Genomic DNA, 18,864 nt, shown 5'->3' on the forward strand with positions numbered 1-18,864 from the left:
ATCATAGTATATTCTTAAATCATTTAGATACAAAATTCCCCCCCCCTTTTTGCAGATTAACAGGACTAATGCAACCTCTCACTGTTTTTATGGAACATGTAAACTACAGTATAGGAATTCAGGACAAGATCAAAGCTGTTAGACACAAATCCCAGATCCCAGATAAAAAAATAGCAATCAAGACAGATTCAGGATGGGACTTGCAAGGTTAGGCCCCCTTGATGAAGTAAGATCCTCACCACATGCCCACACCATAGAATATGATATCTGGTTGTGACAAAATGATGGTGTATTTAAACCTTCAGGGCCAAGTTACACAATACCGTACAATCTTCATCCATGCCACCATGATCATGGACACTGACTTTTATCTGTAATTATCTGATTGGAGTAGAGGGGTATAGTAAACTTTTTATTTTAAAGAACCAAAATCCTGCCAATCAATTATTTGTAGGGGAAGAGGAATCAGAGGGTTGAAACTAGCCCTCCCCTCATTCCTGCTCTTCAATAAGCAATCTTCAAAATTTTAGCTTTTTTTTAAAAAAAGGGTTTTGTATCAGAGAGAGAGAGAGAGAGAGAGAGAGCAGCATATAGTTACACACCCAGTTCCCCATCCGCTGGGGATACATATACAGAAGACTGCTTCCACATATGTAGCATCTGATCAATGCAATGACGTTTACTAATAATCCAGTCACTGTAATGAAGTCCCATAAAAAAATCTGTTCTGATTTGTAAAATCTAACATCCAAATGAATTTAAGAACCTTATAACTGAATTCCTTGACCCCCAAAACATATATTTAGAAACCAGAATGATGTCTGTAAACGTTCTAGGAACTGAAATAGGTACAGTTAAAATTTGGCAGCAGCCATTTTGAAAGGTCAGGCTATCCTGGTCCAGAAATGGTCACAGATGTCTTACCAGCCAAAGCTGGTAAAAGGCATTCCTAGCCACTGAGGTCACTTGGCGTCTAGCCAGGAACACCCCCAGACTATGAACCTGTTCTTTCAGAGGGAGTACAATCCCATCCAAAGCAGGCAACTGACCAATTATCTGAATTTGGGAACTACCAACCCACAGCACTTTGGTCTTTCTAGGATTCAGACTCAGTTTATTGGCCCTCATCCAGCCCACCACAGGCACTCGTCTAGGGTTGCATGACCTTTTCCAATTCAGATGTCACAGAGAAATAGAGCTGGGTATCATCAGCGTACTGCTAGCACCTTCCCCAAATCTCCTGATGACTGTTCCCAAGGGCTTCATAAAGATATTAGCATGGGGGACAAAATGGTACCCTGCAGCACCCCACAGCACAACTGTCAGGGGTCTGAAAGACAATCGCCCAAAGCCATTATCTGAAAATGTCCCTGGAGATAGGATCGGAACTACTGTAAAACAGTGCCTCCAATACCCATCTCACCAAGTCGGCCCAGAAGGATACCTTGGCCAATGGTATCAAAAGCTGCTGAGAGATCAAGTAAGAATAACAGAGTCACATTCCCCCATCCTTCTCCCAATAAAGGTCATCCATCAGGGTGACCAAGATCAATTCAGTCCTATAACCAGACCTGAACCCAGATTGGAATGAGTTGAGATAAACTGTTTCATCCAAGAGTACTTGCAATTGCTGAGCCATAACCCTCTCAATCAGCTTCCCTAGAAAGGCAGTATTTGTGACCAGGCAGTAGTTGTCACAAACCAATGGATCCATGGTGGGTTTTTTCAGGAGCGGTCAGATCACTGCCTCTATCAGAGTGGCTGGGACCACTCCCTCTCACAAACACGCGTTGAGCACACCCTGAATCCACTTGGTCATATCCCGTCAGCAAGCTTTAATAAGCCAAGAAGGGCAAAGGTAGAGAGAGCACATTGCTGGCCACATCGTTACAAGCACCTTGTCCATGTCATCAGGACACATCAACTGAAACCATTCCAAAGATGTTGCAGCAGATATTGCAGTGGACACCTCACTTGGGACTACAATAGGTGTAGATGAGGCATCAAGATTGCTACAGAGGCGAGCAACTTTACCCTCAAAGTGCCTTGCAAACAATTCACAGTGGGCTTCTGAAGGCTCTAAAATTCTGTTTCCTGCAGTTGATGTCAACAGACCTCTGACAATTAAAAAAAAGGTCCACTGGACGACTACTTGAGGATGTGATGGAGGCAAAGAAGTGTGCCTTCTTTGCTGTGCTCACCACCTCACAGTAGAAGTGGTTATGATGTTTTACTCGTGCCTGATCAGCCTCACAGCATGTCTTCCACCACTTGCACTCTAGCTGTTGTCCAGCCTGTTTCATTGCCCTTAGTTCACTGGTATACCAAGGTGCACAAATTACTGTAGAGGGCACTCAGCGGCAACCATGTTAAGAGCCCAATGTCTCGTTGTTCCACAGCATAACAAGAGCTTCAACAGGGTCACCTGCTCTATCTACTCGAAACTCCCCCAGGATGTTCACGAATCCAGTGTATTCTAGTAGTCTCTCGGGGCAGACCATCTTAATTTCTCCACCACCCCTGCAGGAGAGGATTGAAGCCATAAGTCTAAACTTCACCAGTGGTCTGTTCTCGACCATGTGGTGACATCCACCCCCCATCTCTAGACCACCCTTTCCTCCATGTGGAGCAAAAACCAAATCAAGGCTGTGCCCTGCCTTATGTGTCAGACCAGTGATAACTTGAGACAGTCTCATGGTTGTCATCGAGGCCATGAAGTCCCAGACAAGAACACTAGAGGCAGCCTCATTGAAATCACCCAGGACTATTGTTCTGGGCTTCACCAATACCACACCTGAAACGGTCTCTGCCAGCTCGGTCAGAGAAACTGCTGGGCAGCAGGGTGGATGGTATACCAGCAGCAACCCTACTTTACTGTCTCCTTGGCCCAACACCAAGTGCAGGCCCTCACCGCCAGCTCCAAGACAGAGTTGTTTCCTGGTGACAGATATGGAAGTTCTGTAGACCACAACACCCCTTTCCCTGCATCCTGTGCTGGTGTTGCACCAACTATCCAGGTGGGCAAAGTGGGTCAGGTTAACTCCTCCCAGCTCACCCACCCAGGTCTCGGTAATGCACACCAAATCGGCACCCTCATCCATGGTCAAATCATGGAAGAGTGTAGTTTTATTGTGTACTGATCTGGTGTTAAACAACAGCACACACAGGCTGGTGGGCACAGAAGATAAGCAACCACAAGCCCATCTATGGGAGGAGTGGGAGTGAGGAACAAGGTGTAGATAGCCTTGGCCTCATCTTCCATTGCAGGCCATTGCCTCTCCATGGCTATAACTTCCCCGACCCATGTTTACTAAAATTGGGGTAGCATCACCCATGTTCCTCCTGTAGTAGGCCCATATAATGTATGTTTTACATAAATAATGTATGTATTATGTGTCTATAAAGTATTTTGCCCCCTTCGGAGTTGAAATACAATGTATTTTGAAAAGACAAGCGTTCCTGTACCCATTCTCCCCCTCCATGAATTCTGGGCATATAGCCAAGATTGTAGCTCTTAAATCAACAAGTCTGGGCTTACTCATAAACATCAAAGAGAGTGGAAAGAATCCCTTAAGTGGTTTCTCTGGATGTCCCGTAGTAACCTTAGGTGAGATCTGAGATAGAGAACTATGAGAATGTGTCCCATGAGAATGTTTATGAAAAGTCTGTGAGAATTTGTCTGTGAGAAAAGACTGTGGGAACGGAAAGGTGATGCAATTTCAGATAAGATGATCTAGATGAGAGACAAAAAAAGAGAGATTACAAATGCAGTTTTTTATCAGTCCTCATAGGACTGGTCACACTGCTGCCATTTGTCTAATTGCAAAGCTGGTATAGCACAGTGGGGATGAGAGCCTGGCTGGGAGTCCAGAGTTCAAATCCCCGCTCGTGTCTCCTGGGTGTAATGGGTCAGCTAAAAGATCACCCCCACAGTGAGTGACTCAGGGGTTACGTGCCCTGCCACCTGTGCAGCCGTGGGCAAGCTGCATAGTCCCAAGGAGCCCAGTTGCACCCCAGGTGGCAGTTGCGGACAAGGAAGGGGCTGGCTTGTGCAGCTGTGTCAAGCTGAGCAGGCCCTAGCCAGCTGGGGAGGACTAGCCTCAGAGGGAGGCAATGGTAAACCCCCTCTGAATACCGCTTACCATGAAATCCCTATTCATAGGATAGCCATAAATCGGGATCGACTTGAAGGCAGTCCATTTCCATGAGTTTTAATCTAAGGCTTATCTGAGCTCCCGTGGGTGAGATTTAAACTGTCATTCTTTTCTATATATGTGTTAAAGATATCTAGACTGTATAAGAATATATTATATTACTTAATAACCTTTGGTTTTGTGTTGTATTATTAATTCTGATTTATTCATTTACTGGCTTGACCAGACAATGTATGCTCATATATATAGAAATGTGTAGTCAATAAAAAGCATAACCTCCTTCCGCTGTGGAACTCTATTCTTTTTTACCCTGATTTATCCCTAGCCCTGAGACAAATCTCTGGTGGGAGCTTCCTCTTTAAGGCTGCCTGTTTAGATTTACTGCTGGGGCATCAGGCACGTGCCTAGGCAAAGTGCAGTTGCTACATACAAGGACTCTAAACAGCTTTAGGCTAAAGGAAAAAGTGAAGAACCCTTGAATCTGTGTGTGGGCGCGTGAGAGGTAGTTCAAACTATTTCATTTCTTCCCAAGACTCTTCCTAAACACATGATATAAACAACAGCCCACCAAGAAACCCTATCCCAGTACGCCTCTTATGTGAATCAGCCCTCAGTTTCAAGCATCATGTGGCCTGAGGTCAAAATGACAGAGGGTCCAATTACTGACAAAACATCTTTATACGATATTTTAGTTTGTGTATGTATAATAATATACAGATGACATTAGAAGAAAAATATGTATAAATCATTATTTTTCTTTTGCAGTTTTCCAATGGTTGTTAATTCTTTTGTTCAGCAAATCAATGCACAGAGAACTTAGGTCTCTGTTTATAACAAAAATATGATATATTGTACATTCATATTGCTGTGAAAGAAAAAAACTGTTATCAATTGTGGTTAGGAGTGTTTAAATGTTATAACTGTCCGCCTGCAGATTCTGAAGAAATAGACACCCTTCATACTCAAGGGCCCTCATGCCAATTTGCATGACAATTAAATAGGTTTTTAATTGCCATTAAATTATGCCATCTAAACTGTGATTTCATGCAAATATTAAGCTGTAATGACATGCAGTGAATCATTTACCAAGATTTAGAACTTGGAATAAAGAGAGACAATTAATTCTAATCCTCAGATTCTACTAAATAATGTGTCATTGGGATTTTTATGAATGTGGCCTGATTGCTTTGTTATTACTTATAAATTATGCATAGATTATATGTCACATTGGAAAAAAACCTGGCAGCCATAACCTTTTTACAGACATCTGTGAGCAACACGCTCAGGAATTTCTTCATGCTATATATTTCATTTAGGCAAGCAAGTACACTGATTATTTTAAATGATTAATGTATTTCAACTACATGCATCAAACATTATGACTATCCCAGTTTTGTGCAGTAAGAGTATAAAAATTAGACTAACACCTGAATAATTTATTTTATAGAAAAGCATTAGATACTGTCCGCATTCTAGAAAGGTCTGTTGAACATACCCAAGGACCTTGGTGTACCCAACGGGTTTCTGATGTTTTTCTGAACAGACCCATGCGATATTTCAAAATGCTTTTGAAACTATTTTGTGTTTCAAAAATGGGTTGCTGTATGAAGCTGCTGTTGGAGAAACATATAAAAGTCCTAGTGGGGTTGCCAGCTTTGTCATGTATTTCTTTTGTTCTTGATCAGTAACATATACTTATTTAATGGAATGGCAACCCAGATTCAGCGTCCTATTAACATATCCCATCATATAAGCAGAATAAAGCTTTGCACCATTCAGGAACAGCCTAGATTGAAATTCCAGTGATGAACAGACAGTAAAATCACAGGTTAGCAAGAGACCAATTGCAGTTCACTTTCTTTTATAACTATTAGTATGCCTTGTTTACAAACAAAATATTAAGTACTGACCACTATTAAGAATCAGAATGTCATTTAGGAAGGCAAGAGATATCCAGCAATTTTGTCAACATCTCTTTTCCACAGGAAAGTTACATAAATCCATTGTGTTGGATCCAGTCTAGGTTAGTCACATTTAGGTCCCATTAAAACCAATGGTACTTAATTATGACTAACTTTTCACATTGATCTCAATGGGACCAAAGTGCAACTAACTTAGTCTGGAGCCAACCCATTAACCCTTTACCCCCAAAGTTCTTCTGTTCTGGCAATCCCAAAGGCAGTTTAAATACAGTTCCCAAAGTATTTAATTATAGTATGCACCACCTAGATTTTTTCAACAAATTCATAGAAATAATAAAACTTGTCATTGCCATTATCATCATTTCCTGGAAGCACGACAAAACATCCTCCCCAGACCATAACACTATGAGTTTAGCTGGTTGCCTTTGGTGCTGAGCAGGATTATTTTTTTACTACTACCTCACTTGAATTGGACATTGGTAAGGAGTTATTTTCAGTTTATGTATGTTGTACTGTCAGACTACAGTGACACCTGTGTTTACTTGGGTGTTGTGGTTCAGTCTTGGGATTCTAAGTCACAAAGTAGGCCACAGCATGGAGTTGAGGGAGAAAGTGTGGGAACATGGTAAATATCTGGACGCATCTGAAGAGAAGGTTTCTTAAGTCATCTTCCGTGTCTCATAAAGTAGTGTCCTTAGGGCCTGCCAGATTCACCATCCTAAGGCTTGTTGGTTAGTGGGCAGGGGCTGCAGTACTGGCAGTTTTTCCTTGGCAATTCATTAAAATGAACAGGTTGGGATGGCCATGAAAATATGTATGAGTATTCGAGGCTCTTTGCCAGGGTTCTGTAATGGAAGTTCAAGATGACTTTTTACACAGACTATGTTACTTGCCAGCCAGGACTGCCTTTAGAGATGGGCTGATGGGAATTGGAATAGCTTGATTTTGTTTTAATTGGTCATTTGATCCTGAGCCATAATGCTATAGTCTCACTTTAAACTCTAAGTACTGCAACTATATCTGAGTATTTCAAAAGGGGCTGGTATTTATCTTCCCAAGGGCATTTTCAGGATATACACTTTATAGATATATTGCAATACATGTACATCTTTTGTGTGTATTCATTTATTTTATAACTAGGGGAAAAAAGCAATTAGGGTATAAATGCTTGGGGTTTCATATATGCTGGAGTATGACTGATTACATGCTTCTTTTCACCTACTTTATGATACTTTTTATGCTAAAGTGTCAGGAAATACTTGTTGGATAGTTATAATGTTCTGTTCAAGTCCAAAGAAAGGAGGGTAATATCAGTTTTGGCAGAAGCAATGTATTTATTATCAAGTGATTTCAATGCACATTATGTACAAGGGTTTTTTTCCTATACATATTATATATAATATATACTTGTACCCAGATTTGAAATGTGCGGTCATTCTGTTTATACCAGAATTTGGGCAATACTTTATCAAGTATTGTCTTGTTTTTTAAAGACACTTTAGACTGAGAAACATTTTTCGCTTATTTAAAGGAGCACTGGGAATAAATGAGAACCTGATTTGCATTCTTGATTAACAAAAACATGCTCTCATACTTTTAGCTCTTGTGAGAGGAATACAAAATAAGGGCTATTTTTATCTTCTGAGATAATGAGAGAGACAAGGGAAGAATGTCAAACACCAGTATGATTCAAACTTACGGGTACATGCCATAGTTGGTGGATCCTTCTCAGCTCGAAAGAAACCTTTTTCACACTGACACACAGATGTTGCTTCCACAAAGGTTTGACTGTGTGGGGGGCATTTGGAACACTTTATATTTCCAGCAAATGCTTTGTAGAATCCTGATCTGCAAGCTGCAAAAACATAAGAAATGTTGATTAAGTAAACCTATCTTTCTAAATGTAAAAGCCAGATCCAACATTCTGCCTGACTCTCCCAGTACCCTGTCACACTCAGAGTGTGATCTAGAACAGAACCCAGCTTGGGCTTATACAGATAGGAGCAAGCTTGATTCTCAGTGGCTAGAGTCAACACAGAAAGGAAGCAGACTGCCCTCATACCCATCTGTGTTTATCTTTACTTTTCCCCAAGGGAACAAATGGAGTCTATATACAAGTAAGAAAAATAGGGACACTATTGTATTATTTATTTGTTGTATTTACATATTGCATTTGCCATTATAACTTACAGACCCCTTAAAATGCAAAATGAAATCCATAGTTTAGACAATAAAACCAATAATATATAATAGAAAGCAGCAACAACAACCCATAACTGCTGTATCTATGCCAGCATAAAACCAGCAAGGGGAATAACTTGATGCAGATATCTAAAAGTGCCAGAGAAATATATCCATTATAATTAAAATGCATCGGAGAACAAAAAGATATTCACCTTACTTACCCCTAAAAAATGATAGCATGGTCACCAGGCAAGTGTCTCTGTGGAAGGCATTCTATAAACGAGGCACCACAAAAAAAACAAGCCCTCTGGCTAGTAATCACCCACCTCACTTCATTAGGTGAGGAAGCCTGATGAATGACCTCCAATGACATTCTCAAGGTCTGGGCAGGTATATATGGGAAAAGGTGATTTTCCAAGTAACCTGGCAGGAAGCCATTTAGGGCTTTAAAGATTAATACCTATAGTGAATCTCTGTGGCCTACCTCCAGAGAGAGATATCCTCCAGGCTGTGTATGCAATATATCTCAGTGTGCAGTGTACAATGAAATTCACTGCAATCCCTAGGGTCCCTATAATACATATTCCTCCTCCCATACACACACACATTATACACACCATCCATTCAAGCATTTTGCTTGATCTCCTACAAAAAATATAGGTGCCACATAGTCACTGCATATCAAAACAAATCCAAAGCATTAATTTTTAGCATTATTTGGGAACATTAAAATGCTGGGGTTCCTTTATGTATGCCCACAGATGTACTTAAGTAGACTAATGCCAGCTATTAAATATGTAACTATATATGAAAATGGCATATACGTGCCATGAAGTCTTTGTTATATTGTAAATGAGATGGAAGTATTTACAAGTCCGCCACAGAGATCATGTTGCTCATTGCTTCCACATGCCATTATACAAAATCGAATACTCTATATGTGCAGGAGATCTGGGTAGTACTTCAATTGGGTAAGGATTTCATAACCTAGGTTCTGTTGTTAATCTACCCCAGGGAGATATAAACATGAAAGGAAAACAACTGCAGGAAACCTGCCATAACTTAAGAAAGTTAGCCTAAGCATGATTGGACTCTATGGACTGATACACTGCTTGTGTTTGCCATTCCATGCCCTATATTTTCTTCTCAGTTGGTAAATCAAGGTGCCTCTTGCACCAACCTTATACAGCTTTCATTGGCAGGTCTGCCTCTGGATTGTACTGATATGCTGCTGCTTACAGTCTTATTGTGATTTTTGCTGTGATTTTAGATTCTGTACTTTTATATTTTCATCTGTTTGTAACCTGGTCCTAGAACATTTGGAACCCATAGGGGTGGGGGGGAGTTTCAGAGACCTGTGTGGGGTGGGGGAGGAACCTCTGGCAACCCACGGGCAGAGAAGTTCTGGTGGCCCTCGGGTGGGAGGGGGGAGCGCTGGTGACCCACAGGGGAAGAGATGTGGCAACCTGTTGGGGGAGGGGGAGCTCTGGTGACCCCTGTGGAGGGATGTGGAAGCTCTGCCAACCCATGAGGGAGGTCTTTGGTGACCCGTGGGGGAAGGGAACAGCTTTGGTGACCTATAGGGGGAAGGGGGCAGCTTTGGTAATGGTAGGTGGGGTTGGCAAATGAAGCAAACAGGAGTAGCAGCCCCTAGTAAATCCAAATAAATTATCAAGTTTTTGCAAAACATTGCAGCCCCCATTCAGTTAGGGAGCTATACACATGTGAAAGCACATTTCTGTGCTTGTTGTACTACCAGCTAGACAGGAAATTATAAACCAATTATTTTTATTATTTGCCTTCTTGGTTGAACAGCAGAGTTGTATGCATACAGATCTTTAGGCACAGCTAAAATGTCACCAATTAGAAGTTCAGGAGCAGGAAGAGGAACTCAATCAGTTTCCTCTGCTTCCCTTTCCTTGGCAAACAGTTGATTGATTGATACTCAGCTTTTAAAAAAAGGATTACATGGTCACAGTCCAAGCAGCTCTGCCTATGTTCTTTTGATGCAGAGACCGTAAGTCTCTTCTTCTCCACGGAGATCCGATCTTGTGGAGGGTGAAAAGGTAGGCAGGTGGAACAATGTGCCATAATTTCCAGCCAGGGAACTATATTTTTAATGTGTATACCATTGTTATCTTTATCATATATTACTACTTTTGTGAATTTCTAAGCCACCCATTAGTTAACAGGCCTCTTGGTGGGGTACAATTAAAAACAGGTATAATCAAATCTTTTTAAAAGCAACAACAGAACTACAAAATCACACAACCTGCAGCAAAATCATTAAAATCCAACAAAGCTATGAAGCAACAATAAAACCAGCTGTGACATGCCTGAGCAAATAAAAAATCCTCCTGTTATTGAAAGGAGAGTTTGGACTAGGCACTTTTCCTGGGGAGAGCACTGCATATTCAAGATGCCACAATGGAAAAGGCCTGCTCTTCAGTCATCACCCACCAAACTTCAGATAAAGGGGGGATCCACAAGAGAGCCTCAGAAGGGACATGGATAGGGTTGCCAGTCAGAAACATCCCAAAATCTAAGATTTCAGGGGTGATCCCTAGTGATGTCACAGGGGCGGGCCCTAGTGATGTCATTAAGCATGATACATTCAGCAACAGTTGCTTGGAGTATACAATTCAAACAAAAACGTATCTCTAAATGGGAATTAAGTTAGAAATCTTAACTAAAAGATGGTGTTCCCAGGTCCAGCTGAAGTTATGGAATCATTCCTTTTCACCTGCTCAGGGAGTAGGGTTGCCAGGCTCAGGGCCTGAGACTGATCCTGTATCTTTAGGAGAAGAAAAAGTCAGCCAAGTGCTGGTGTTCTTGCAACACTGTAATGGGAAAAACCACAAGGTGGAATTCTCCCTCCCCCCTGCACAACTTTTAAAGATACAGAAGACCTATTGGTTGCAGCCTCACTTCCCAGTATGTGAATTCTCTTTTACCACTATTGGGCAAGAAACAAACCATCATGCAATCAACAAGATGCATCATCAGTGGGTTTAAGGGGTTGAGCTTCTGTAAACCGCTTTGAGGTGTTTTTTTTTTTTACAATAAAGCGGTATTTTAATGTGGTGAATGAAATACATAAATTTCAGAGTCACTTTGGCTCTTGGATCTCTTTCTACTTTTAGGAACAAAGGAATCTGCCCTATACCAACTTAGGCTATTTGGCACCATCTAGCTCAGTACTGATGACATGGACTAGGATTGGCTCGCCAGGATTACAGGCAATAGCCTTTTCCAGAGATTGAATTGTGGACCTTTGCATGCAAGGCATATGCCCTACCACTGAGCTATAGCCTTTCCTCTGTCTAAAAAATTGTACTTTTCAATTCACTACTGAATGTATAGCATTCCTAGGGCAGATCCACACCATGAATTTAAAGCACATTCAACACACATCTGAAGCACAGAGTCATGGGAACTGTAGTTTGTTAAGGGTGGTGGGAACTATAACTGTGAGGGGGAAACTACACTTCCCAGGATTCTTTGGGGGAAGTCATGTGCTTTAAATGTGAATTGGATGTATTTTAAATGTATTGTGTGGGTCTACTTCATAAACTTTGCCTGCATGTAAATTGTTTTAGTTATTTTAAAATGGAAATGAACTATAAAGTTTACTGGGTGACCATGGGCTACTCATCATCTCTCAGACTAATCTGGCCCTCAGGATGAAAACAACAGAGGGGAATCACGACCACCCCAAGGAAGAAGAGCACACTTCAAATGTAGAGGAAATAATGTATCACCATAGTGTGACATCAGATATGTCTCGGGACATAGTATGAAGAAATATTTATATAAGCATGACTGTCAAAAATGTTAATTATTTATACAACCTGTAAAAATATTTATAGTGCAACCCTATGCATGTTGACTCAGATACAAATCCCAAAGTTTCAATGAGGCTTACTCAAACAGGGAAGCGTGCAGAGAACTGCAACCTCAAGTGATAAAGAACTCATCCAACCCAAAATTCAGAATCATGCCAGTTTAAGCTCTTTTTTGCAACTGTTTTATACTTGTTTTTATGGCCACTGGATTTTAAAGGGATTTATTTCTTGTTGTGAGCTGCCTTGGTTTCTAATCAGCAATCCTACCTCACAGGGATGTTGGAAAGACTCCGTATACACACATACTGGAGATGTAAATGCATAACCCAATAAGTTTATTGTCAAAACCAGTTGGTCATTGCAGAACACTTGAAAAAAATTAAAAAATATAATCAGTATTAGTTTCCTACATAATAAAAGCAGCAAGTAAGTCTTGCCTAATTGCTTTAAAAAAAGGATTGAGGGGGAAAGATTTACAACACAAACACAATCCTTTGCTATGTTCACTCAAAAGTCCCATTAATTTACAGGACAATCCTAACCATGTCTACTCAAAAGTAAGTCCTATTGAATTCAATGGGGTTTCCTTCCAGTTATGTGGGATTAGCATTTGCTCCCAGATAAGCGAGTATAGGATTAAAGCTTCATATCTGGAAGGTTTTGAAAACAGTGCCCTCTTCAGCAGCCCAGGAAAATTTAAACTTATTTAACTCTTCATAATTACAAAAGCATAAGATACTGTAATGACATTTAGATCTCCTGCACACAAGAGAGAACGAGACTTTTGCTACTGCTGAAAGCTGTAAACTTACTCAGTTTATGAAATTTTCAGAGAAGCAGGAAAAAACATTTTCCTGTACTTGCAATAGGTTCTAGCTGTGGTTCGGAGGTTCACCAATCCCTTGTCAATCACACCCCTGACTTCACTTATTGGGGTTAGAGTAGCCAGGTACGAGCTCATTTAACCAGAGTTGCAGGGTGTGTGTGGCTGATGTTTTGGTGTATATCTCTTGAACCAGACCACCTAGAAACCGACTTTTTTAAAAAATGAAACCTGAGAGTACACAGATTGGAGTGACTTACCCGGAGTCCTGGAAAGGACCCCAAAAATCAAGACTCTCAAGACAAAAATCTGAGATGTGGCAACCCTAGACAAAGAGGAGGGCTTCAGATGGCAGGAGAAGGTTTAGATAGACACTTATGAGACAGTCCTTTAATTTGCCAGACACCCGAACAGACTGTACACCGACAGGACAGCTGTGAGCAGTAGTTTTCCAGTAGTATCTTCTGGAATCAGCTTCCAAGCAAGAATACAACCACTGATGTATAGTCTCCCAATCTCTAACCTAATCAGCCAAGGACCCCAAAAACATCGTATGAAAGGTCACCAAGAGATACAGAAGAATTAGCTGGGTCAAGTGACCAAAAGATGCAGAAGAATTGCTCCTATCCTCCTGGCACAGGTCATCAGGGTTATCAATGCAGTTTTTGTGCTGAAAAGCAGCCTGAAAGCAGATTAAAATGGATCCAAACAGTCAGAATCATCCAAAAGTGACTAGATTTGTACAGCCAGTAGCCACTTGAACAAATTTCCCCAAAAGAGGATACTGTGACCCAGCACTAGTTGTTACAATTCAAATGTCATAATTATATACAAATATATATTTTTCCAGGAGTTCAGCCTACAGGGAATCATGTGTGGAGCTGATAACCTGATGGGAAATATAAATAATATGTATGGGAGAATAAGATCATTTCACTTTACAACAAAATCTCTGCAAGTAAATATATCTAATAATCCAGTTATGCCTTCATGCAAGGCAGAAAGTGTGGAAGCTTTATGGTTAGTTTTACAAAAGTATTGAAAACCCCCAAAGCTATACACAAAAAGAGACCATCATGGTTACTAGATACATTAAATTAAAAACCAGGGATTTATAGATATAATATGATAACATGCTGAGAAAGTCCAAACAATCACAGGCTTAGAATAATTGAACTGTGCAGAATGTTGATTGTCAGATTCAAGATGAGAAGAAATAAGCAAGTTCTTTTTTTACAGGCCAATGAATATGCAATCAGAATCTGAAATAAGCATTTCAGCGCCCATATGTAGTGGCAGCGTATAGTTGACTTTCAGTAGCAGAATTTCAATTTCAGATGAAACCTATGCACATACAAAGTTTTCCACTGAGATATGACCATGACCAAAATTACAACCAAGTCTTGAAAAAACTTATTCTAAAGGTTTATCAGTAAGGGAAATAAAACAAATATAATTTAAATATGCAACAGAGTTTATGCAAATTCACATCAGAAAATAACTTATTATAGCTAAGGTATTGTATATTCTAAGATACAATATTCCTTGCACACTGCTTAAAGCTAATTGTAGTTAAGTGGTACATAAATTGTCTTAATAAATATAATGTTCATGTATTCTTTTGTAAGTTTGAAATTAAGGTTATGTAAAAGACAATTATTTTCTTGTAAGAGAAACAATGGGTAGTATTCAATGTTACTCCTACTCAGAGTAGACCCATTTAAGTTAATAGACATGACTCTTTGAAGATCCTACAAATACTCCCTCTTAAAGAGCAATCTTAAGTATAGGAAGCCAGCATAATTTAAATTGGTGTAATTTAGGCTGATGTTAAATTATTCAAAACACTAGTCAGGTGTCTCTGAGGGGGCTACTGTTGGCTGAGTCTGGGCCCAGGTTTTCAGGATTGGGTCCTAGGTCACATGACCAAGCTGAAGAGTGATTGGAACAGGTGTATGTCTCTCCTTGTCCCACCCCCAGAGCACTCCTTTTTTGGGATTTATGCCAGCATAAATTCCTTCAGTTTAAATTCTGCTGGATGATCTAGCAAAGCCCCGGCTAAACCAGGATGAGGGATTTAAGCCAGTATTATCTTCAGATCAACTGGGGTAAGGAAAGCCAAGATCCTCCAAATCCAAACTTTCTCATCTTGGCAGATCTCGGGTTTGGATTGCGCTACTACTGGCTTTGAACTGATACGCTCAAATTTTCTAGTAAAGCTTTATCTTTGTAACACAGTAATAAGACTTCACATCATCTTTTGCAGTAGAGTGTGATTCAAAGTGGCCAATACTATTGGTGGAGGTGCACCAAGAATTAGCAGTTAAGAATGCCAGGTTATACTAAACTAAATAATTTCTGTAGTCTCCACCAAGTCCTTTCACCCAAACTCCCACTCTCCATTGTAAGGACATCAGCTCAAGCCCACATATATATAGTGATATGAAATTAATACTTGTCAGAAGCACCTGTAAGTCACTCTCAAGGAGTTATTTGCGATTTTGAGATTAAATCTGATTATATCAAGTTTTTCATAGCTACAGATATATCTTTACTGAAAGCTATATTTTTATTTAATTAGTCTACAAAATCTAATGATTAAATTGTGTCTCACTGACTGGAAAACTGTAACAAGTTGTAGGAGATAGCAAAGAGAGGGAAGGAGTAGGAGACTGTGAGAAGGAACAGCCTGGCCATTAAATTCCTTTTCAATTTATGCTGTGGGACATTTTCCTTTTTGTTCTCTTTTTCTGGATTTCTCCAGTACACAGTGTGCTAAGGAAATACACCTTTATCTAATTAGATATGGGCAACTATTCAGATTGCAGTAGCATTCAATCATGGATACCAACAGGTTTTGAGGCCCAGTATACTGTATGCGCAAGTTGGCCCTCCACCCCACGAGTAAAAGAGTACACAAATGTGCATATGGTTTGTGCCACATGCAAATTTGTATCCTCTTTTGCAGATAGGGTGAGAGCAGACCTGTAGCCAGCTTTCTTTGTTAGGTGGAGCAGCTACATTTCTAGGTGGGACATTGGGAGGGAGAGGTGCATAGCACCAGCCAGCTGAACCCCACTGGTGGAGAGGATGTGAAGGCCAAGCCAGGGGAAGGGAAGGGTAGTGACCTTTGCCCTCATTCCTCCATCCAGAGAATTTGTTAATGTACATGAATTAACTTTAATCTACTGAATTGGCTCAACCTTTTTTTGAGAGATCTCCAGGAATACCAGACTCAAAAGGTTGCCTTTGCCTATAGCTACAATCCCCTTTCACCTAGGATCTGTCCTTATGTTCTTCTTCTTCATGACTTGAACTACTTTGACAAAACCAGTTGTCATGAACCTGGATATGTTCATGAGTTATTAAAATTATAGGTAACATCTTGGCTCTGTGCAAGGAACTCTGGGAGGTCATCTTGTTCAAGAAACAGGCCTCTGAAAGGGTAAAAAAGTTAAGTTTCGGTTTCCAGCTGAAGACGGTTAAGGGAAGCCTAAACAGAAGCACCTGGCTATCTGTACCAAATAGCAAGAGCCTGGCACTCAAGGCCATCCTAGCCTGTGAAGTTTGAAACACCGTTGGAAGGGGGGCCTAGAAGGCGCGCAAAAGTAGAGAAACATCTAGAAAGAGATTACATCAGAAACCTCCTGATTGGTTAATTAATCTTGGACCGTTGGGATTCTTTTCCTTAAGTATAGGTGTGGAAAATGATTTTCCATTTTGTTATAAGTAGTAGGCGCCCACATCACCCTGATAGAGATTCCTTGAAGCAGCTTGTGTGGAGAATTCTGTAGTCTCAGGGAAAATGTGTGACAAGGTCATGTAGTAAGATTAGTGCTTAATTTGCTGAGGCATTGCATTCCTATGTTAGAGTAATGGCGCCTATTCCCTCTCTAACATCACACCATATAAGGAAAATGGAAACTGGACAAGGGTCTTCATGAGGAGAGACACGTATGGATTTCTTGTAAATGGGCTGATTTCGGGGAAATGGGTAGGTGCTTCTGTTTAGCTTTCGATACGTAGTAATGCAAGTTGATAAGAAGGCTGGCTGCGTCCAGCACAAGCAGAACCAGCTTTGCTGCTTCTCCTCTTGCAAGAGCAATAAACTTGGCTTTGTTTTTAAGACTTGTTTCGTCGCTTTCATGTTTATTGACATCTTGTGATGTGGGAGCGAGCCTTAGCCATCAATAAAATTTATTGAGGCGTAATTGGTAACATGGGGTAGAGACCCATAGCCTTTGTTCCCTCAAGAAGGTTCTGAAAGGTTCCTTCTGACTGTTGCCTATGGGAGGTAACCTAAGCAGGGTTCCATTGCTTTGTGACTGATGCCAATCTCTCTTAGGAGAGATGCCACTGCAACCAACTACCTCATATGTAAGTAGAGAAGGTTAGCTAAGTTGTTATTTTTTTGTTGTGTGAAAGAATTCTCTTAGATGTACCTAAACCCCTGTTTGGGTGTATGGTCTTAAAGGATTACTTGCTGCTATATTTTAATGTGCACTTATATTTTGAATAAAGCTACTTCTATTTAACCTGGTGTGTTCATTGAGGGGAAGGGTGGTTCTGAATCCAGCACCTTGACCAACTCAGCTACGCAACTACCAAAGAGGGAAAAGGAGTTAAAGCTTAATTCTAATTTGTGGGGTTTTACCAGAGGTTTCCTGACAAGGAGTGTAAATTTGGCTCTTGTCTTATAGGACCTTGGTTTACCTATTTTCTGGGCTCAGAGTTCCCCTAGCTCTGAGTGGAACCAGTGACAGGGGTGGTGGCAGCCTACTTCCTACCTTGCAGGGTTGGTGTTAGTTTGCACAGCCTGGGCAAGGAGGAATTTGGATATTGGGTTTCCAGAACAATTACCCTAAGGGTGGGAATTGGGTCTGAAGCATGACTTCTGGTGCTTTGAGGGGCCCAGGGGCATGACACCAGTAAGTTCCCAAGCTTGGCTTTTATGTTACATTAGGTATCTCAGTTTTAGATTTCACCTGAAAAACATACTGCAAATTTAGGGAAGGGCAGAGAGAAAACATATACTGTTTGTTTAACGCCTCCTTGAGAGACCCTCATTCTAGTCTTGCTCCTAGCCTTTAGATTTTCCTTCCTATTGGTCAATCAAGGGAAAAATATTTAACTGGCTGCTATGTAAAGAATGAATTAAGCAATTGGAAACTAACTGTGAAAAGTAATTGGATTTTTTTTTACTGGTCGCTGGGTTGAGCCACACATATTGGAAAAATAAGAAATTAGGCCTCAATTACAGCCCAGGTGTCCAGTCTGCCACCTAGCTAACTGTAGCAATATTTCTATGCCTCTAGGGCTGTTTTCATGCTTTGTCCTCAATTAATCAAGAAAAAGAAGAAAAAATAGCTAGTATGATTGAGAGTATAGTGAGTGCGTTAAAAGAGTAAAGGGCAGCCATTTTTTCAGATCACTTTAAGTTACAGTAGGGCCACACTCATAGAGCGGGTTATGTTCCAGACCCCCGCTGTAAAGCGAAAACCGCTGTAAAGTGGAAAGCATTGAAGATAATAGTGCGTGTTGTGTGAAAATGACGCAAAAATGGCACGCGATGAGCAAAAACCGCCGTAAAAGCGGAACAAGCGCCGTAGGAGCAGGGCCTTTCTGCAATTGACAACCACTGTATTAGTGGAACGCTGTAAAGCGGGGCCCTACTGTATATCTTTATTTCACTGTTTAGCAATAAGCACCCAATATGCTCTACTCATTATGCAGCCACAAGAGTGGTTGTATACTATAGTCAGCATGGATTTTTCACATTCCGCAATGTTAAATTGAAAATACCTCCCATGCCATTCTGATCCTTCCCATAAGTTCATTTCAAAACAAAACTTTACAAAACATAGTCATAAACTCAGAAACGCTTGCTTAACAATCCTCTACATTTTCATGGCAATACACAAAACAGTCAGAGAGAA

At 40.7% G+C, this 18,864-nt stretch overlaps 1 protein-coding gene across 1 annotated transcript in view; it reads right to left on the reverse strand.

Annotated features, from left to right (window-relative positions):
• EPHA6 (EPH receptor A6) overlaps nt 1–18,864 on the reverse strand; it is a 786,690-nt gene that overhangs the window by 457,769 nt on the left and 310,057 nt on the right. Inside the window, exon 4 of the mRNA XM_061628042.1 lies at nt 7,776–7,931. Coding sequence (XP_061484026.1) covers nt 7,776–7,931 — 156 coding nt within the window. The remainder of the gene's footprint in view (nt 1–7,775; nt 7,932–18,864) is intronic.

This window comes from Rhineura floridana, chromosome 5, assembly GCF_030035675.1.
Source record: "Rhineura floridana isolate rRhiFlo1 chromosome 5, rRhiFlo1.hap2, whole genome shotgun sequence".
Taxonomy (NCBI): domain Eukaryota; kingdom Metazoa; phylum Chordata; class Lepidosauria; order Squamata; family Rhineuridae; genus Rhineura; species Rhineura floridana.